Raw genomic sequence first — 23,343 nt, 5'->3', positions numbered from 1 at the left:
ATATCTTTGGTTCTTAGGCATTAAGCGAGACAAGGTTTTGAACAGCAAACAAGTTTATTAACTCACAACAGAAGCAAGCTAATGGCTGCTGTGCTGCTATTTATACGGTTGGCCTCTAGGTTGTGACCAATAGATTTAAAGTAGCAGTTTCCCACCCCAAACCTAATTATCAGCCTGGAGACAGCAAGTCTGGCTCAGTAACAGCAACCGTTACATAACACAGAAAAGTAGGTCAGACATTAAGCAATTGATCAGACATTAAGCAAGTGATTTTAACAGAAATGGCCAATGCATTACACTTCCCACCTTGTCCAATTTCTGTGAGGATTTGTTTCCAAAGACTCTCTGCATAGGTTCCAGACAAAACTCTGGGACTGAAAAATCAGCAACAGGAGCAGAGGGAGGAAGGAGGAGAAAATGAGAGAAGTCACTACCAAATAGGGGAGATGTGACAGGTTTTGGGGCATGGTAGGCCTGACTGTGGGGGCCCTTCTGCATGGTAAGCAGTTGCAGGGTGCATGGGTCAGCTCTCCACTTCCCCACCTGCCTCGTGGCAGCAACTCCCCATCTGCATCACTGCCTACAATCCTCAAAGTCATGTAGAAAGCCAGGTTTCCAGGAATTTAAATGAGCAGTGAAGTTGCTTCACAAGAAAATGTAATATAAGATTTCCCCCTGGATAACATAAAGGTTGAAAAAGAGCATTCCTGTATCGCAGAGCCTTCAGGAGGAAGATATTTCATTTTGCTTATCTGTAAAGTTCTAAATATTCTAAATATTCTAATATTAGAATTATTCTTCATTATATTCTCATTCTCATAAAGAAATTTGATACAAAACACAAATTGCAGATAAATATGGTACCTGACATGTTAAGTTCTTGTGATAGGAATTACAACAACAAAGCTTATTTTTCAGTAGAACAAAGTCTGTTGATCATGGAAGTTACTGCCATGCTGTAACTCCAGTTTGAAAGACCATGTTATTATCAAACATAATAAATACAGCACAATGTAAATGAACTAAATAAGCTACTAGTTCTGATTATTTTGCTATCCAGGTGGATTATTTTGTATTTTCCAAAACAAGGTGTTTACATTTGATTTCTATAAGGTTCTACAGAAATGTTACAGTAGGCGATTGGTTCATTTTGAAAAAGATAAACATAATTAGATTTTTTAAATACAGGGATAGGAGAGCGTTAGAAAATCATGTAGCTATTGATTAGATTGGGAAATAGCAAAAATATCCTGGAAAAAGGCAATGATTAAACCACTCCCTATCGTTACCCTGAACACAACATAGAAACATCCAACTAGTGTCAAGATGAGCTTGTTTGAGAGAAACTATCTGACATAATGGCAAAAAGTTTTAAGTCTATAAAGTACCTACTATGAAGAAGTAGGTACTCAGCTAAATTTCCTCAACTTAAACATGTGATAAATTTCTCAGATAATGACAACATTCAAGAGGGCCAAAACCACCCTTTTGTAATGCTTCTATGTGTCGATGAATATTCTGATATTTACAAATAAGAGGTGTTTATCCTCAACTCAGATTTATAAAACACTGGGTTTTTCTAACGCAAAAGCTCAAACAAATACATAAAATAACAAAAAGTATAAGCAGGATGGATTTGATTTAAATCAAGTCAATTTAAATCAAATTTTTTAAAGAGCAACTGTCATCTCTGTCCCGCAGCGGCTACTCCTCTGACCCGCTGTTGACTCACTGACAGTCCCATTCACTTTGATGGGATGGCTGGTGGTGTGGCAGTGACACAACAAGGTAAGGGACATGACAGGCAGCAGGTGAGTGAATGCCCGCTAACAGGCACTGCCATGATGGATCTGAAATGACAGGTGCTCTTTAAATGTAAGGACTCATTCTTGCTAATAGTTAGAATCTTTAATATTAATATTTGCAAACAAAATGAAGGTTTTTTTATTGAGAATAATAAGCTGTCAGATTAGTAAAACAGTAATACCAGACCCAATTTTAGGTGAATAAGCTAATCACACATAGTTGGAGAACTACTCAAATCCTTTTATTTAGAGCCTGGTACAGGTGCATTTCTCTTTAAACAATCATACAGTTTGAAATGTACATAGATTTGCAAAACAATAGGATAAAGGAATATTCCTGAACTTTGTTTTATGATTTTTATCATGGTTACTGTGAAATTGTGTGAATGCATCAATATAGTGCATGTTATCTCAGCTTGCAGAGCTTGATTCATTGAATGAGTTTACCAAAAATATAAATATTGCAGAATATACAGCCTCATGCTACATAACTAAGCTCCATTTCATGCTGAATAAACTAAATTATTAATGTATCTTAAATAGAAAACTATATTTAGATAAATTTTTATTCCAAAAGCATTTTATTAAAATAAATTTGATAAAAATAAAAAAATCTGATTTAAATTAAAAAAATCTGATTTTTAAAAACATTTTTTTAAAAAATCATGTGATTGTGTGCAAATTTGTAGAAAAAGTAATTTAATTGATAGAAATTTTATCACATTTAAAGCATATTCTAATATTCAGGGCTTTTTTGTCATAGAACATTCAGAACGGAGTTCCGGCCCCTTTTTTGTAGGGTAGGCAAGGCAGGTTGTATGACATGTGTGAGTTCAGGCACCTTTTTCTTTTACAAAAAAAGCAGTGCTAATATGTATTGTGTTATGAACTTAGTAAGAGTAAAAAGGAGTACAGTGTGATGAACAAAGTTATGTCCATATCATAAAAATCTAAAACTCTGTAGGTAATAGTGCTAATTGACAATTAGATTGGTAAAATTTTTCACTTCATTTTCTTGTGTCAATTTACAACAATGATTTTTATATATAGTAGTACTAACTTTCATGTATGATGTGCTATCATAATATATATTTTTATCATAAACAAGAGCTAGTAACATATGAAACATATGACATGTAAATGAACTATACATAAGTTATGATGACTGGATTCACTTGGAAAGTTAAGAGTATTCTCTGGTCTAAGGTATCTAAAAAGAGAAACCACCTTATGGTTGGTGACTCAATTATAAGAGGTGTCAATTTAGGAAGCAGTTAGGAGGTCTTGAAAGAGGTGAGGTGTTTGCTTGGTGCTAATGCCAGCAGAGAAAAGATGTGTGTTGTTCAGATAGTCAAGAATGCTAGTAAGGACAGTGATATTGATGTTGTTGAACATCTTGCCATTGATGACCTGTCTGAAAAACATGCATTTTCTATGCAAAAGGATTTCCAGAGCTTGGACAGGAACTTAACAGGATATTTTGTAGTCTCATCTTTTAAGAGGTTTTACAGTAAAAAAGGTAAAGGTCAGTGTATAGTGGAATTCAATGTGGGCTAAAGGAGTGTTTTAAAGCAGAAGATTTTGGTTATCTTAGTCATGATGTTTGTAGTTGGTCTGATGAAAAGCTGAACAAAATGGATGGTTTACATCTATCACAGAAAGGGACTGAGTTAGTACTAAATTCAGAGGTTTTCTGGAGAAACATTTTAAACTGAATAATGGGGACAAAAAATTAATTGATACAGAACATTTCTGTCCCCAGCAATTTAAAACCAATAGTTTTACTGTCTCTAACATAGATGTTTATGCAGTTAAGAATATTAAGGTTGCTGTTAAGAAAAATCAAGCTTTCAATAATATGTGCTATACCATGTGCACTAATCAAACAGGTGATAAGGAGGAAAGGAAACTTAGACACAAAACAGATTATGTAGTAAACAAACACAGGGTCAGTCAAAAAGGGCTCAAATTTCTATACACCAATGCATAAAGTATGAGGATTTTTTTTGATTTTTACAACTCTTTAATCCCTTTATTTGGGGTGGAATTGGGGTGAGTGAATGGAACTTAATCATTGCTGGCTGGATGCCCTTCCTGATGCCTATGCAGAGTTTGCAGCAGATATTTTCTCTTGGCACCCTGATAGAGAAACATCTGCTGCTGCCTCAGACTGAACTCTCAGTCTGAATGGAAGGCGAAAAATACAACAGAACAATGATGAAAACCATCTTGAATGCATTTGGGTCAATATATAGGGACTATAGGTGTATACTACAGGCCACCGAACCAAACAGAGGAAATAGATGAACCTTTTGCTAATCAGTTAACTAAGGTATGTACAAGGTTCACCACAATAATAATAACTACCCTGATATCAACTGGGAGACAAATTCTGCAGCACAGTGGAAGATCAAAGAGATTCCTGACAAACCTGGCAGACAACTTTATCTCCCAAAAGGTAGAGAAGGGAACTAGAGGGTCAGCCTTTTTCAACAATTCTCACTAACAGAGATGAAATAATAGAAGGTATTGAAGTTATAGGAACCTTGGGGGAGAATGACCATGCAGTATTGGAATTCAACATTATGCAAGCCCAAGCAATAGAACGAAGTCAAACCAGAGGCTTGAACTTAAGAAAGCTGATTTTAATAAACTTAGAGAGACCTTAGAAAGGATTCCACAGATGAGAATCCTCAAGAAGAAAACAACCCAAGAAGCTTGGGAAATTTTGAAAAGTGAGATTATAAAAACCCAATCTAGCACAATTCCAATAAAGAATAAAAATAAGAGATCTTAAAAGAAACAGCAGGGCTGTACAAAGAACTCTGTAATAAACTGAAAGACAAAAAAGACAAGTATAAAAAGTGAGAAGAGGGGCACATAACTAAGGCAGATATCAGCAAATAACCTGAACTTGTGAAGATAAAATCAGGAAAGTTAAGACCCAAAATGAACTGAGGCTTGCAACAAAAGTAAAAAAATAACAACAACAAAGTGTCTTTCAACCTGTACAAAATAAGAAAAAAGTCAAGGAAATGATTGGTCCCTTAATGGGAGAAAATGGCAAGAAAGTGATGAGTATCCTTTGCACCCCCACCCCTGTGGCTCAGAGCCACATGCCATGGGGATTCCCCTCCCCACAGCTGCCGTGGGGATTCTGCTCCCCACAGTTGCCATGCCACGGCCCATGCTGAGCCCCCACCCAGAGCTGCTCCGAACCCTAACCCAGAGCTGTGTTCCTCGTGGCAGTGGTCTCCAGCACCAAACAGCTGATGGCCTCCGGCACTGACACTTGTTCACTTACTGCCCTATCACTTCCAAATGCAGTAAGTGAGTGAGCAAGCAAGTGGCGTTTGGAAGGGTTGGAAGCGATGGGGCAGTAAGAGAGTGAGTGAATGAGCAAATGGCATTTGGAAGTGACGGGGCAGTAAGTGAGCGAGTGAGCCAGAGGCCTTTGAAAGAGTGAGTGAGAGCGACTGGAGGCTTTTGTGAGCAAAGTGTGAGTGAGTGGGGGAGCTTTTGTGAGTGAAGGGTGAGAGTAAAAGGGAAAAGTGAGGGGGAGAACAGAAAAAGAAAAGGTACTGACTTCTGACTTCCTCTATTACAGAAGTAGAAGGAAGCATTAACATTGAACCTCAACTTTTTGCTTTTCTATAATATTATAAACTAGCCATTTTTATCACAATAAAAGAATCTAACCAATGAAACCCAAAATACCCCCCTTTTTTTAGTCATCAAGTTTTTGACACCTTGTTAAGCACTGGTGGTGCTTGAATATTGTCATGTTCTAAAAGTGGTACAATTTCTGAAAAGGTTGAAAAGCCCTGATGTAAATGCAGCCTAAATTGTTTATTGCCATCCTATTTGCAAATAATATCTTACCTACCTAGTTGAGATGGTGTAGTTGGGTAGCAGGGAGGGGTGCAAAGTTCCTGCCTTCACTGCAGACAACTAGCCTGTGCAACATTTGCCGGCTGGGTCTTTTGGCGCACTCAGCAATTCCTATTGGCTCTTGAAAGCCAATAGGCCAGGCATAGGCAACCTTGGCTCTTTTATGACTCGTGGACTTCAACTCCCAGAAGATGTTACATAACATAACATCAACTGGAAGATGTTAAACTGTCCTTCTGTTTCTTTCCTTCCCAAAAATTGTGTTAATGAGTCCTCTCTAAGCTCTGCTGATCAGCTTTTCCTGGATTGTTTTGCTGCAAAACGGAACACTTTGCAAGTTGCAGTTGAAACAGCCCATCTCATTTTAGATATATCACATATAATTGAAGATTGTAATTAGTTATGTGTGCATGTTCAGCTAGTGTGATGTATTTGTGCTGGCATTTCTAGGCCTCTTTCCAACCACATCCAGAAAAATTTGTAACAAACATTGGAATTCTCAAGACCATGTTTGGTATTTCCCAGCAATCTGTTACTGAAAGGAAAAAGCAATCCCTGCTGCATTACTGATCCCAGAGAAGCATTTGCATGTATGCAGGTATCCTTAGGGATAGGATCGAGGACTACCTGTATTTTATCACATTTTTCCTTTTTTTTTCTATCATCAAGTTTTTGACACCTTGCTAGGCGACTGGTGGTATTCAAATATTGCCATATCCTTAAAGTGGTACAATCTGTGAAAAGGTTGAAAAGCACTGATCTAGTAAAGGGGAAATACAGAATACAGAAGAGTAGGTTCCAGAAAAAGGGATCACTTTCTTGCCTAAAATTTATGCACAACTGCTATAAGAAGGTTTCAGACTTTGAAACATTATGTTCTATTCCATTGTGCTGTTTTACATGAAAAATGGCACCTTCCCTATTTTTGTTTAGTTCACCAAGAAACCAAGATTTATCAAAGCTTCAGCAAAATCTGATATATATTTCTGTGTAAAGGCATTGTTTAATGTAGTAGCTCAGATTGAGGTTTTAAAGTCCTGCTAGCCATATTATCTTATGGGGGCTTTTTTTCTGTATTGCATGATACTGAGGGCCATAGAATTATAGACTTAAAGAATTATAATACTGCCTATTTGTACTTTTTCCAAAAAGTATAAGTTTAAAATTTATGGATTCTAGGGATGATGGGACTATAATTATTCTTGTTACTATGATTGGATGCAGTCATCCAGATGTTAAATTTGGCATTTTTATCAACCTAATAAGTACTTCCCAATTATTATTAATAAATAGTAATTATTTGTGAAGTATTTCCCCTTCATGGATTACTGCCTTGTCGTGGTGAAGGGGCTTGCGTAATTCAATGAAGCTATGAGCTATGCCGTGCAGGGCCACCCAAGACGGAAAGGTCATAGCAGAGAGTTCTGACAAAACGTGATCCACTGAAGAAGGAAATGGCAAACCACTCCAGTATCTTTGCCATGAAAACCCTATGGACAGTACCAAAAGGCAAAATGATATGACGCTGGAAGATGAGCCCCTCAGGTCGGAAGGCGTCCAATATGCTACTGGGGAAGAGCAGAGGGCTAGTACTAGTAGCGCCAGAAAGAATGAAGCGACTGGGCCAAAGCCGAAAGGACGCTCAGCTGTGGATATGTCTGGTGGTGAAAGGAAAGTCCGATGCTGTAAAGATTTTTTCTCCATAGGAACCTGGAATGTAAGATCCATGAATCAAGGAAAGCTGGACGTGGTCAAACAAGAGATGACAAGACTAAACATCAGCATCTTAGGTATCAGCGAACTAAAATGGACAGGAATGGGTGAATTTAATTCAGATGACCATCAGGTATACTACTGCGGGCAAGAATCCCTCAGAAGAAATGGAGTAGCCTTCATAGTCAATAAAAAAGTAGGAAAAGCAATACTGGGATACAATCCTCAAAATGACAGAATGATCTCAGTTCGAATCCAAGGCAAACCATTCAATATCACAGTAGTCCAAGTCTATGCCCCAACCACCGGTGCTGAAGAGGATGAAATTGACCAGTTCTATGAAGCCCTACAGCACCTTATAGAACTAACACCCAAAAATGATGTCCTTATCATCATGGGGGATTGGAATGCTAAAGTAGGAAGCCAAAAGATAACGGGAATAACAGGCAAGTTTGGCCTTGGAGTACAAAATGAAGCAGGGCACAGGCTGATAGAATTTTGTCAAGAGAATACGATGGTGATAGCAAACACTCTTTTCCAACAACCCAAGAGACGGCTCTACACATGGACATCACCAGACGGTCAACACAGAAATCAGATTGACTATATTCTCTGCAGCCAAAGATGGAGAAGCTCTATACAGTCAGTAAAAACAAGACCAGGAGCTGACTGTGGCTCAGACCATGAGCTTCTTGTTGCAAAGTTTAGGCTTAAATTAAAGAAAGTAGGGAAAAGCGCTAGGCCAGTCAGGTATGAATTAAATCATATCCCTGTTGAATATACAGTAGAGGTGACAAATAGATTTAAGGAATTAGATCTGATAGACAGAGTGCCTGAAGAACTATGGACAGAGGTTCGCAACATTGTACAACAGGTAGCAACCAAAACCATCGCAAAGAAAAAGAAATGCAAGAAAGCAAAATGGCTGTCTGAGAAAGCTTTGCAAATAGCTGAGGAAAGGAGGGAAGCAAAAGGCAAGGGAGAAAAAGAAAGATACGCCCAATTAAATGCAGAATTCCAAAGAATAGCTAGAAGAGATAAGAATGCCTTCTTAAATGAACAATGCAAAGAAATAGAAGAAAACAATAGAATAGGGAGGACCAGAGATCTTTTCAAGAAAATTGGAGAGATGAAAGGAACGTTTCATGCAAAAATGGGCATGATAAAGGACCAAAATGGCAGGGACCTAACAGAGGCAGAAGAGATTAAGAACAGGTGGCAAAATTACACAGAAGAACTATACAAGAATGAGCTTAACGTCCCTGATAATCACAATGAGGTGGTCACTGACCTCGAGCCAGACATCCTAGAATGTGAAGTGAAGTGGGCCTTAGAAAAGCTGAGCAACAACAAAGCTAGTGGAGGTGACAGTATTCCAGCTGAGCTATTCAAAATCTTAAAAGACGATGCAGTAAAAGTGCTACACTCAATTTGCCAGCAAATTTGGAAAACTCAACAGTGGCCACAGGATTGGAAAAGATCAGTTTACATTCCAATTCCAAAGAAAGGCAGTGCCAAAGAATGTTCGAACTATCGCACCATTGCACTCATTTCTCATGCTAGTAAAGTTATGCTTAAAATTCTACAAGCTAGACTCCAGCAATATGTGGATCGAGAACTACCAGAAGTACAGGCAGGATTTCGAAGAGGCAGAGGAACTAGAGATCAAATTGCTAACATACGCTGGATCATGGAGAAAGCTAGAGAGTTCCAGAAAAACATCTACTTCTGCTTCATTGACTATGCTAAAGCCTTTGATTGTGTGGATCATAACAAACTCTGGCAAGTCCTTAAAGAGATGGGCATACCAGACCATCTTATTTGTCTCTTGAGAAACCTATATGCGGGCCAAGAAGCAACAGTGAGAACTGGACACGGAACCACTGACTGGTTCAAAATTGGGAAAGGAGTCCGGCAAGGCTATATACTGTCGCCTTGCCTATTTAACTTATATGCAGAGCACATCATGAGAAATGCAGGGCTAGATGAATCAAAAGTTGGAATTAAGATTGCCGGAAGAAACATCAACAACCTAAGATATGCAGATGATACCACTCTAATGGCAGAAAGTGAAGAAGAACTAAAGAGCCTTGTGTTGCGGGTGAAGAAGGAGAGTGCAAAAGTTGGGTTGAAACTTAACATTAAGAAAACCAAGATCATGGCATCCGGCCCTCTCAATTCCTGGCAAATAGATGGGGAGGAAATGGAGGTAGTGACAGATTTTATTTTCCTGGGCTCCAAGATCACTGCAGATGGGGACTGTAGCCAAGAAATTAAAAGACGCTTGCTCCTTGGGAGGAAAGCCATGGCAAATCTAGACAGCACGCTAAAAAGCAGAGACATCACCCTGTCAACAAAAGTGCGTATAGTCAAGGCTATGGTCTTCCCACTTGCAATGTATGGCAGTGAAAGCTGGACCATAAGAAAGGCTGAGCGCCAAAGAATTGAAGCCTTTGAACTATGGTGCTGGAGAAGACTCCTGCGAGTCCCTTGGACTGCAAGGCGATCAAACCAGTCAGTCCTAGAGGAGATCAAGCCTGACTGCTCTTTAGAAGGCCAGATCCTGAAGCTAAAACTCAAATACTTTGGCCACCTAATGAGAAGGAAGGACTCACTGGAGAAGAGCCTAATGCTGGGAAAGATTGAGGGCAAGAGAAGAAGGGGACGACAGAGAATGAGGTGGCTGGATGGAGTCATTGAAGCAGTAGGCGTGAGCTTAGATGGACTCCAGAAGATGGTAGAGGACAGGAAGGCCTGGAGGAACATTGTCCATAGGGTCGCGATGGGTCGGACACGACTTCGCAACTAACAACAACAAGTATTAGTTAAGGTGGTATTTATTACATTATTTTCATACATTAAATGTTTGAGAGTTGATGTTCAAACTAAATTGATTGATGAGCTGCTCTAAACATCATCATACATTTTGTAGTACTAGTCTTCCTCTACAGTCCCAGTATGTCTGAAGAGTGTTAAGTCAGTAATGAACCCCTGAAGTAATACACCTCTGAAGTTTTTTTTCATTTGTACTAAGTATCAACTTGCCTGGGCAACTCAGTGTTATACTATTCTGAAAAAAAGAGAAAACATTACATATTTCATCTGCACTGAATTCTTTTTCTCTGTACTATACATATATCCTGTTAATGGTCTTTTTACATTTAATATTATATTGATCAATCATTTTATCAAAATTAAACTTTCAAAGTAAATAAGACTGGAATGTTTACCCCAGCATGGAAATATTTACCCCATGGATCAGATACTTTCATTTTAGCAGCAGGAGAAACAAATATAATTGTAATCTACAATGAGACTATCAGACTATCAGTTTTTGTCTCTTCCTTAGGAGAGGAAGCAGGCACAGATTTCAGGAGAATTCTATGTTTTTAATTGAATGGCAGTTCCTTAATTATTTTAATTAGCTTTTCCATGAAGCTTATTGTTTAACTCTTCTTATTCACTTATATTTTTATTGACCTTTTTTGTTTACATGAAGTAGTAAATTTTGATTATAAACTCCTTGGAGCAAACACTTATCTATTATTTTTAATTCTTACTTATAAAGTATCATGTGCAGTCTTCAGGAGTAATATAAAATGTATAACATTAATACAAAACCAAAACTAGATAAAATATTTATTTATTTAGTAACCTAAATAAATAAATTTAACTTAAATTTATTTAGTAATATTTATTTATTTAGGCACAACAACTCTAGCTAATGTACAATGAATGAATACAACATATAACCACATCAGAAACATAAAAATAATAATAATACAGCGTTAAGTATCCATGTAAAAAAAAACAATAATTAGCCAATAGGTCAGTTCAAATCAGGATCAAAAGTGAAGATACAAATCTCTCTATTGAATGAGCCAAGATTTCAAGGCTTTTCTTAAAGAAAACGGTCAAGCTATGCAAAGCTTTAGGAAGAATATTGTGCCTCTAAAGTGCTACAAAATGAATCAGACTACCATATTGATGGCCAATTTACATTTCCATGATCCCATGAGTAATATTAATTCTTTTAAAATATTTATCATATTTGGTTATATTTCTGAGACCAAGCAGTTAACAGACATAACAATGTGATTACCTCTTCACAATATTGGAAATTCTAATTTTATTCTAAATGTTTCTTTTTTAAATTCTCCTTTCACTTTCGCCTCCAAAGTTCTCAATTCAACTCACTTATCACATTTCAGTTCCACTCACACCTATGTGAATTGCATAAGGAAGAAAAAAAATGAACCTAACCCTGCCCCAATTACATCACTGACAGGTATAAACTTGCTCTTCAGAGTTGATCAAAATCAAGCTTCTTGATTTTAAGGTTGTGCAATTAGCTCAGAGAGGTGTTTTTCCTTTTTCAAGATGGTTTATTATTCACTTATATATTTTTTAAGTTACAACTTTTTCCCTCTCTCAGAAAAGAAGCAATGAAAGGGGAAAGAGGAAAAACTCCATTTTTCTCCATTGAAGACTTCCAAAAAAGATGATTAGCCTGGAAACAAAACTGGCTGCTTGTTCTCAAAACTTCATAAAAGTGAAAGAAATTAAAGAGCAGACAGAAAACCATCAACAGACCAAAATATAAATTACTGGAATCCTTTCTACTACTTCCCTGATATTTTAACTTCTTTAACAACAACAAAAATAAAACTTTCTTCACAGACTTAACTGTAGGCCAGGTGAAGGAAGAAGGAAGCATTGCTTGAATCACAGCAGAAGATAAAATGCCTCTCAACCAAGTTAACCTGAAAAATTATTTGGCCTGGGAATAAAACATTTTCCTTTCCTTTCCTTTGATGGTGATATCACTATTTATTTCACTACACTACATTTAACTACATTACTTGCATGTTGGAAAAATATAAGCAGCACCTAGTAGTGAAAAGTTTTTTATTTTTAAAAAAATCAAGCAAGACCATATATTTTACATTTATAATTTCAAGTCTATACAGAATTCTGATTCTTAGGCTCAGACATTCCCATGAATCACTAGTGGTTTTCCCCATGTTACAGGAAGAGTACAATAATTTTTCAGCAATACTTCTGTGCAGAGTATGTACTCTCTTGTGAAACTCACACATCAGCCTTTTACAGGGGTCATATAAACAAGAGGTCAGTCTCTTCTGCCAAGTTTTAATCCCTGTTGAATTTTCAAGGACTTGAGATTTACTCTTTCAAAAAGAGGCGTGCTTTGAAGTTTTAGTATATCTTAAGAATAACAACCAAGAGAAACTTGTATCTAAAGTTTAATACTTATAGTAATATAACTACATAAAAATATTTTCCAATGAAGTATAAAAGATGTCTATGAACAAATTTTGAGTTTAGGACATATGACACATATATAGCTCACTATTCAATCAAATATGAGTCTTTAAAATAATAATAAAAAAAACTCTGTTCTCATTCCCTAATACTCTTCTGAGTTTGTGCTAGCCAAAAAACTGAAAACAATGGGAGGGTTGACTTTACAGTTCTGCGTTTCTTCTGTTGACAGTTAGCCTTCATTAGAGTGATCAAGCTCATCTTCATAAGCCTGAAGTCATCAAAATGGGAGGGGATGGGGGGACTGTTTGTTCCACCTCTGGCTCTTCCATCACACAGCATTTAACAAGTATCAAGAATTATTTCTGAAATTCACATTTTGATAACCAAGGATCAGATAGAGCCATGAAGCACTAAATCTTAAGGAGACAAAAGAAAATCTCAAAACATCCTCTTAAGAAAAGATGTTACACTTAACTCACCAGAGTTACAGTGTAACCAGAGTAACTTTACAGCAGTAAAGTTAATGAGTTCCTTTAATCACATGTGAAATACGGAGATGGTAGGAAGTTATACTGGCCTGGCTTAATAATGAGAGAATGCAAATGATCGCTGGATGCCCTTGTCCAAAGTGACTATACAGAGGCCACAACATGAACATCATGTGCAAAGTGTGCTCCTGAATAAACAGCTCTCTCGCCATACATCCAGAAGACAGATTCCAGGCTACAGCCCACCCTCTTTCTTGGCAAAATTCACATGGACTGAGAAAGTGGAGTATGCTTACACCCACTTGCTCCCTCTCGTCTCAGACTTACCTTTCTTTTGGTCTACGGCGGAGCTAAAGGTGCTCAATAACAAAGCGAAGAGGACAGCAGCGGTAGGGACCCGTCTCGCCCCTAAATGTCCCGCGCCAGTTGCTGAAAGTCCTGGAGATCGGCGTTTCCCGTGTCCCATCCTGGTTGTGCGCGGCAGCAATCCAGAGCGTGCGCGCTCGGCAAAGCGAGGTTGTGGTCCGAGAGTATGAGTCCACTCGTTGTGCTTTTTTTCGGTCTCTTCCTCGATAGTTCTGCTCAGCAATACCTTTCCCTTTTTGCTTCCAGTCTCTCAACCACTACCCATGCCGAAAGACTGAGGCAATTCCAAGATCGGGGTGGGGGGAGAGAGGAAGGAGGAGCGAAAGGAGGCTCGTTTTATAGTGGTTGCTGCCTGAGGCTGCCGCGCACTCACTCGCTGACTGGGCAAAGGAGGGAACGATCGTCGAGAAGCTGGCCCCGCTCCGCGTTCGCGCAAGGGGCAAAGAAGCTCGCGCCTTTTTGCAGGAGGGGCGAACATACAGCAAACACCGTGAGAGGAGCTCCCAGCACGCACGACACGAAGGAAAGAAAGTAGACTAAAAAGACATCCGCGTTCCATCAATCCTCCTCCTCTTCCTTGCTAAGCTTACAAACAAAACTTTTTCCTCCTAGCGCAAACCAATGAAAAATAAGAGGCGGGAACTGTAAGAAAGAAAGAAAAAACCTGGGTGTGAGGGGAGAGGCCCTATCTATGTTGCCTTCAGGTGGAGTTTTGTACCTGTCCAGTGCCGAAGATGGGAAGGGCCAGAAATTCCTGTCCAGCTGGCTGAGCTGAGTAATACGCATGTGCGCTTTACCTAGCACTATTAGAGGTTTATCTGCTGCTGCCACCACAGTAACGGTGCTACTGATTTACCTGTGGCTGCAGCTTTCCCGTTGTTCCAAGAAATGAGATTAAATCTGTGCTAGCAAGAAAGAAAGCCAACATGTCATTACGCAATCAGTATCTTTCAGGAAAGCTGTAGCTAAGCTGAAGTGGAGTCAGGAAATAAGCTTACTGTCCAGTGACCTTTGGAGCTATTCCTTTATATAAAATAAAATATTTTTACATCTTGAAGACTTAGAGTTCTTCCAATTGCTTTGTCCTTGAACTGGCATAAAATTACAGTGGTGTAAATTTGGCAATCCCTATTTTACTACAGGCAGATGCCAGCAAATGGTAGTGGTGTTATTAATGTATGCAGGCCATGCAAAGGACTGAGATTAATGGATTACCCTGAGATTTGTTTTTCTTCTATTCCACCAGGCTACAAGTACATTCAAACAGAGCCCAAAATATTAAATGACATTCGAGGGAGTCCAGTTCACCATAGCATCTACATTCAAAAGCAGTCCAAACAAAAGCAGCCAGATGTGACAAGGCTGTGTCATGAAGACACAGGGAGAAAGCGCTCTCATATGTCACCAGAGAGCCCCACCTTCACCTCCATTGCTAGATACTTTTGAGGCTAATCTAACACTCTCTGGACATCAAATAAGAGTACTAGCATTTTAGGGAGAGTATCTATCTTGAAAAGATCAGAGACTATCATGACTACAAGATCAAGAAGACAGAGCCCATTAACCAAGGGAAAGGAGTATGCTTACACCCACCTGAAGTGGCTAAATAGAAGCTGGGGTAATCAATATAACTGTTGACAAAGTGTATCAGATTTTATCTGTGTAATCACTTTTCAGAACGTTGCATTTTTTTTAAAGATATCTTTTCATTGCGCTTGATTTGTAAAACAGATCATTATTTCTTTGTTTTCAATCTTTGTATACTTGTAATGGACAGTGCTTTTTTTGTAAAAGAAAAAGGTGCCGGAACTCACACATGTCATACAACCCACCTTGCCTACCCTACAAGGTTCCATCCAAAAAAGGTGCCGGAACTCCATTCTGAGCATTCTATGAGAAAAAAAGCCCTGGTAATGGATAAACAACTTTTCTTCCAGTAGTCCTGTAGCTGCAGACCCTAGCTCCTCAACCAACATTCTGGAGTTGTGTGGCTCATTTGTCACCAGATTTCCAGATACTGCGACAGCAGCACAGTCCTTGTTGATCAAGGGCTCAGGAACAGGTGGAGGAATTGGTCTAAGGCAGGGGTGTTAAACTGCTGGCCCGTGGGCCAGTTTCATCATACCGAAGCTGTGCCCACCCCATTGCCAGCAATGCAAAAAGAGTCACAATATGTTGTGACACGTCACATGACATGGCCAGTTGGACATCCATGGTCTAAGGGGTGAGGAAACCTCAGATTTTAGTAAACTGCAGTGAAACACTGAATGGACCTGGCTGAGGGACTATGGCAAGTCTAATTCCTGGATTAAGAATGTGTTTAATGGGGAAAGGTCCTACAAACTAGGTCCCAATTTTTTGGAGGGTTGAAAAAAACTGTAAATAATGTGTGGAAATATAAGCTTAGTCTCCCACTTTGAAAGGCTTTGGCTCAGTTCTCTTCTTGTCAGCTTGTGTTTTGTAGGCATTATGAGCCTCTGTGAGAGACTTTCATACTATAGGCCAAGTATCTTGTAGTTGGGAAACCCTTACAGCCATGACCAATCTGGTAGGTAAATTACATCTCACCATACTATTATTACATGCCTGTTTCTGAATGTCATTACTAAAGTTTCAATACACAGAGAGACATATTCATACTGCTTTTCCAAACCCATTGTTTATTGAAGAAAGCTGAACTGCAGAAGCTAGGAAACTCTGTTGTTACATTGCCTTACCATAGTACTTGATCTGGTTGAGTTTTATCATGTTTTCACTGTGTCCACAAATATACTCTATTTGCTCAGCCTTAAAATGGTTATTAATGACCAATAAAAATGGCAGCATCAGATTCATGATCCAGTTCTGGATTATCCTAGAAGAGGAATAAGCCCTTTGGTCACTCATCTAGTTTATCAACTGAGGAAGATACATACAGCATACAATTTGTTCCCTCCATCCTCATGCCTTTTCATTTGGATGTGAGAGTCCCTGTGTATCTTTATCATACCCAGGATATTTTTTATTAGGATACCAGACAAGATTATTCTTTTTCTAGGCTTTTTCACTGTATTTTTCTGGTTGATTATCAGCAAACCAAAATAAATAATAGTGGGTTAGACAGCAAAATGTCTCCTATGCTGTCCACCACAATCTGCATTCAAAGATTAAAGGAAATTTCTTTCATTATAGAGAATTGTAGTAGAAAGACAATATAGGGCAAAAGGAAAACTTTGAGAATAAGTAGTAAAAAAGAGCTCTTCTTTTGCTAGTTTAAACAGAAACTGTAGTTTCTGTTTCTGTATTTACATAGTTTAAAATATAGTATATTTTACTGACAAAGAGTTAAAGGGAGACTAGTGTAGCTATTTCGAGCTATTTAGCTCTCACAGCTAGCCATACCCTTCTGAGATTCGAACCTGGGCTGCTTGCATATTAGGCAGCTGTATTAATTTATTATATACACACAGTTTGTTGTAACAACATCTTCTTGCAGAAACACTTCTAGATTGGGGCTGAAAGGCAGATTACTCTGTCCCATATTTGGGGTGCTCTGTCAGACACTTAATAGTTTAAAATATATTTCTGCAGTTAATATGATTCTTTTCCTTACTACTCACTCCCAAGCTGTAAAGGCAGTTTGAAAAAAAACATAAAATAACATTTCCATGAGTAAGAATAGTATATTACTCTTTAAATATGTTAAAAGGAGAACACCAATTAGGGAAGTGATGCTAAAGATATGTTAAAGGTAGATAATGAGAGTACAAAAAAAGAAAAAAAGAATGCAGAATGCATACTTTCTTGAGAAGAATAAAGAGCAGAAATATGTTAAAAACTGACCTTCAAATAAAAATTTGAAAATTTGAATTTAATAGTAATTACAAGAGGTGAAGCTCTACAACATTTTCTATTTTTATTCCAAAAATTAATGGTATTGTGCCTTCTATGAAAAACATGTAAGTATGAACAAATTTTAAGAGTGTTTGTCCCTAGAGACAGGCTGTGTTTCAAAGAGTTATGAATGAGGGATAAGTGCTATTTGTCCAATTTATATAGCTGCCCATTTCACCAAAAAATGACTGGCAGAGTACATGTTTTACTTGACAAGACTGAGACTGATTTGAAAATGAATTTAAAATTACAAACTACAAGAATGACAAGGAAAAAGTTTCTATACTGGACATACAAAAGAAATGGGCTCATATCATAATTATTAAAAGGGAGATACAAATTACAAACTAAGAAAGTAATCTGGATAATTTTCTTATATTGAATTTACAAAAGAAGCTTGTTAAAGACTTGAAGGACCTTATTAAAAGGGGCAAAGAAGAAATGAAAAGATATCAAGTTTTAGGGCATCGTTGAAAGGGGAAAAAAAATCAAGATTGTTAGAGGTAAAAGGAAGGAATATAAAGTTGATTTATTTGATCAAGGATAAAATAGATATGTTGTTATCTCCGGTAAACTCTAATGAAACTTTGCTAATATCAGGTCTGAAATTATTAAGGTTATTATAGATTTGCTTATAAATTAGGAATGGGATATGTGAAGTATAGATCATTTTAAGAGATTAATTACTAAAATTGCTTATAGTTGTTGTGATGACTTCACAAAGGAATGAAGTTGCAATTTAGCACCCTTCCTCAAATCAATTTGCTGGCCCAAATTTTGAGATAACTTATTTCACTTCCCCCTCCTGATCAGGAAAACCATTTTTTTATTTCTGTTCTTTTAAATGCTGATGCTGCAGCGATATACTCTCTAACCCTTGAGACAGAGCCTCTGTCCTAAATCCAAGACCTGTACAATACTAGTTAGGTGTATGAAACCACCTTTTTTAAAAAAGGAATAAATGTAGAGATTCCACTGCCTCAAAAGACATGCTGCTGAGCATCTTTAGGTCTTGCTGCTTCCACCATTCCACTGGCAGCAGAAGACTGATCAGCAGTTCAGGTACTTTGTTGTGGTCCACAAGGATTTGTAATTTATCAAAGTGCTCCTTTTCCCTTGATGAGTTGGCCATGGCAGCTTATCTATTATTGTGGGGAGGATAAATTTGACATATTCAGAGAGTATGGGGAAACGGAAACAGTAGCAAAGACATGTCACCACCAAAGCCAATATACTTTTGAGCACAATTGCTACTTCACTGCTTGTTATGGAAATAACTCTGTGGAACAATGTCAATTTTCAGAAAAAGGATCCTGAGCTCCCTGCTATGTAATATGCAGATTTGCTGTTCCTGCAGCTAAGCTGTATAAGGATAGTTCAGTCTATATTTATACATTCTTTGTGGAGTAACAAATTCCTCCTTGAAATGGACATGAAGCCTAATTTCAATGAAAATTTGTCTCTGGTTTTGCTGCTTGAAATTCTGGACTAAATTATTTTTTTCACAGCATTATCAATGCCTTGACCTTGAACTTTATGTCTTCTTAGGAAGACAGGCATTAACATAGATGTAAAACGCTACTCTTTGAAGAAAGTTTGGAATGAGCTGAAACCAAACACTATTGATACAAATATTCAAGCACAATGTAAGCAAAGTTTCAACATTTATATGAGCAGACAAGGTTGGGACACCATTCTCCCATTCCAACTTTTTAGAAAACAATTATTGTACCAACATGGAAGACCTTGTACCCTCACTGCCGTAGTGCTTTGCTAACTTTATTGTGACAAGACGGAAGATTCAATAATATATCCCAGAGGAAGAGAAACTTTATTTTAGAAACAGTATCCCATGTGATTCTGGGCTGTTTCTTTTCATATATTTTAGCAACCAGGCAATGTTCTTCTTCCCCCGTTCTCATGCTGGGATAGAAAAGAAGACTCTTCTGAGTGGTCAGGTCACCAGATGTTTCTAGAACAATCCCTATATTTGTTGCAATTCTTATGATGTTAACTTGGTGATTTTGATATTTTTGATACATCTTTCTTTTTAGGATTTTTGTTATTTATACATTGATTGTTTTTTGTCAAGTTTGATGGATAGTTAATTTAATTTAATTTTGTGAACTTTCATCCAACTATTGTGAGATGGCATTTGGAATCCAGTTCCATGTGTACTAATTATTAAATCTTTCTTTTGTAAATATTTTATTAGAATTTTTTAACATAACATAAATCATATAAAACCAGGAGGCGGAGCCAAGATGGTGGAGAGGCAGCAAAGGCTGTAAAGAGCTCCTCCAAAAGTAAAGGTTTTACTTTATTTTACTTTATTTTTATTTTAACTTTTTAACCTCTTTTAATATTGTATTTTAACCTACCTTTTTCAAACTTTTTAAACCCATTTTAACCCATTTCAACTTTTTAAACCATAGTTTTAAACTTATTTTTAAACCTGTTTTAACAAACCTGAATGGGGAAAAGAAGGAAGAGACAGCACTCTGCAGCAGAAAGTATATCCAAGCCTTTGAAGCAGCAGAAAATGGAGGATTATATTACAAACAGACAGTCTGCTCCAGTAAGTAACTCATTCGCAGGCACCTTATCAGATAAATTTAATTTATGTGACTCATCGGAATGGGACTTACAAACCGAACTGGAGAGCAGACAGCGTGTGGAGTTGTCCTCCTCCCTCTTGGAGAATGGCTCCCCTCCTTGGAATCTGGCAACAGCCTCTTTTACACAGGAGGGAGATGTAGCAAATTTGAAGGGGGAAAATGTGACAGACTTCCTCTCTAGACAATGTTTGCTTACAGCCCAAACTGTAAACTCAATATATAATCTCTTGTCAATTGTCATGGATAAGGTTGATTGTCTGAAAGAGTCTTTTGCAGAGTTTGTTAGGAGCCACCCAAATACTGTGGAAGGACTTGGGAGGATAACCATGGACAGACATGGGATGGCTAACTCAGAAGGTGAAAGTAGAGAAGGACCTTGTTCTCCTCCCAAAAATTTGAACACCTACAGAGAAAACACTCAATCAGGCAAAGGTCTAAGAGATGACCAATATAACTACAGTCTGCAAACTAACCAGGTTACTTTGCAAATTTATGACAAGAGAGTAAATATTGTTGGAGCAATAGAAAAGCTATTAGGCTGTCCCTGAGCCAGCTGCTCCGCTGTGAATCCACTCTGATATATCTACTACATGTAGAGTGGCTGCCAGCAAGAACACAATGTATGAGAATTCTCCTATCATTCAAGCAGCCCACAATTCCCTCCATGCTCTTCAGAATGAAGCCCTTTCTGAGCTTTTTCTCTATATTTCCAATAAGGGTCTTTTGCTCAGAAAAAGTGTGCCCACTCCTGAAACTGCGTCACCAAGAGGGAACTGTCGCTTTAAATCTAGGCTGCAACAGCCCTCACACTACTAAGCCTGAGGCTGCTGCAACTGAACTGACCCTGAGAAAGCAAAGAAGCAATATACGAACTGTGTTACCCACAGCTGCAGGAACTGCTGAGGATGTGCCAGAGGAAATGTTGATTGAGCTATTCAGTGCACTGCCAGAACCTGAGCAAGTTAACATCATTCAAAGATTGGACGACCAAAAAGAGGCACTGACAACAACCCAATCTACAGCAAAGCCTCTATTTAATTTGGATCCACTAAACACGCAACCTTGTGACAAGATATTTAATCAACAATCTGCCTTTACCTCAACAGTAAAAAAGGTGTTGTCACACAGGCTGAGAGTGGAGTAACTGCACTAACTGACCCAGCCTCTGAGAAACAACTGAAAGACAAAGGGCTTCATCACACAGTGCCCCCTAAGCTGACAAACACTAAGGACATAATCCAGCTTCCATCCTCATTTGATTTAGAAGTTCCCACAACATCTCTCCACAAGATGAACCCTCAGCCAAGCCCCTCCAAAAATGGACATAAATCTACATTTATAGACTTAAGCCAGAGTACCTGCTATTTGGAAAAAAACTCATTCTTGGAGCAAGAGCAGAGGCACACTGGCAACCGAGATATAGAGGAGCAACAACAAGTTCTGCAACCCACGAGGAGAAATATCGAACCTCACAACAACTGTGTTTATATGGGAAGCTTAGATGATATTGACCCAGCTCCATTGTCAAGTTGACATCTGGCATTTCCACCATCTAGCCAATCAACCAAGTCAGACCACGTTGCTTCTGAGAACCCCATACAGTTGATGACCTGGAACATAGCTGGCTGAAAAAGGATGGTTGATAGTGGACTAATGAGCTTTCTTTCTAGATTTGACGTAATAGCCTTTCAAGAAACCTGGCTAACCGAAGTGGATGAACCAGTACAATTGCCAGGCTTTCAGGGATGGGCCTCCCCAGCCCTAAAAACAAAGAACAAAGGGAGACCCTCTGGTGGGCTATGCATTCTTATAAAGGAAGAGTTGCAATGGCAGGGAGAGAAATTATATAACGAAGATAAGTATCCGTACTTTCTAGCTGTCAAATTTGAATATGACCAGTTTGAGTTAATATTGGTAAATGTGTACATTCCTCCAAGCACATCCCAGCACTATAATTTTGAATATTGGATGGGCTTGGAAGTTATCTTAGAAGATTTATCTATATTGTACCCTCAGTCCATAGTGGTATTATTAGGAGATCTGAACGTTAGACTGGGTCCCTCTCTGTATGAGCTTGCCCAGAAGAAGGGAATCCCAGGGGAGTTCTTTGATAACCATCCTCAGTGGCTCTCAAGAGACTGTAAAAGTAATGCCGCTGGCCTGCTCCTAGTCTCCTTAATTTTTAAGGGTAATCTCCAAATTTTGGGAGGTAAGGACAAGAATTATACATACCCTTATACATACCACTCAGCCAATTCAAGTAGTGTACTGGATCTCTTTTGTGTGTCTAGAGATAAGGCTGACCTCTTCTCAGAGGTCACAGTACACCTTAGCGACAATAGCGACCATCAGCCTGTAAGTGTGACATTGCGAGGCCGCTCAGATTTAAGACCATATAACATGGCTGACAGATGGCTCACCAAAAAGGTAGAGGTGACCCAAAATAAAAGGTTAATTTGGGCCAAAGTTGATACTAAGGCAATATTAGAATGCCTTAAAACAGAGAATGCTACTAAGTGGGCTAGAACAATACAGTCATCTACTACTGACTGGATGTCAGCCTTCAATGCATTCTCCAATCTGTGTAACATACTGAAGAAACACCTAACAGCTAAACCTACTACAAAAAGAGCCCAAGTGGGTAGACCTCGCTGGTTTGATCCTGATTGCCAGCGACAGAAAAAGAAATTGAAGGCAGCCATGAGGCTTGCCCAGAGGAATCCTACTGCCCATATACAAGCTAACATGCTGCACACAAGAAGGGAATATAAAAAAACTATAACATTAAAGAAAAAACGTTTTGCCATTTCAATCTGGTCAGAACAATACAGTCATCTACTACTGACTGGATGTCAGCCTTCAATGCATTCTCCAATCTGTGTAACATACTGAAGAAACACCTAACAGCTAAACCTACTACAAAAAGAGCCCAAGTGGGTAGACCTCGCTGGTTTGATCCTGATTGCCAGCGACAGAAAAAGAAATTGAAGGCAGCCATGAGGCTTGCCCAGAGGAATCCTACTGCCCATATACAAGCTAACATGCTGCACACAAGAAGGGAATATAAAAAAAACTATAACATTAAAGAAAAAACGTTTTGCCATTTCAATCTGGTCAGAACTTGAGTTGGCTGCCAGAAGTCATAATTCAGTATTATTTTTGCACTCAGTAGCAGGTATTCTGAAGGAACGGAGATTTGCATTTGACATACCAATCTCTGCTGCGGACTGGGAGAATTATTATCAGTGCTTGTTTGCCCCCACCGAACCGGTAAAGAAATTATTTTTAAACAGTGATTTGGTA

General features: G+C 38.4%; 1 protein-coding gene across 1 annotated transcript in view; it reads right to left on the bottom strand.

Annotated features, from left to right (window-relative positions):
* Positions 1–14,052, bottom strand: part of EGFR (epidermal growth factor receptor) — a 213,129-nt gene extending 199,077 nt beyond the window's left edge. The window contains exon 1 of the mRNA XM_083378273.1: positions 13,511–14,052. Coding sequence (XP_083234399.1) covers positions 13,511–13,649 — 139 coding nt within the window. The 5' untranslated portion in view covers positions 13,650–14,052. The remainder of the gene's footprint in view (positions 1–13,510) is intronic.
* Positions 14,053–23,343: the final 9,291 nt, after the last annotated feature.

The sequence above is a fragment of the Vipera ursinii genome, assembly GCF_947247035.1.
Source record: "Vipera ursinii genome assembly, chromosome: Z".
Classification (NCBI taxonomy): domain Eukaryota; kingdom Metazoa; phylum Chordata; class Lepidosauria; order Squamata; family Viperidae; genus Vipera; species Vipera ursinii.
The sequence above is the reverse complement of the archived record's forward strand: the minus strand, read 5'-3'. Positions and strand labels throughout refer to the sequence as shown.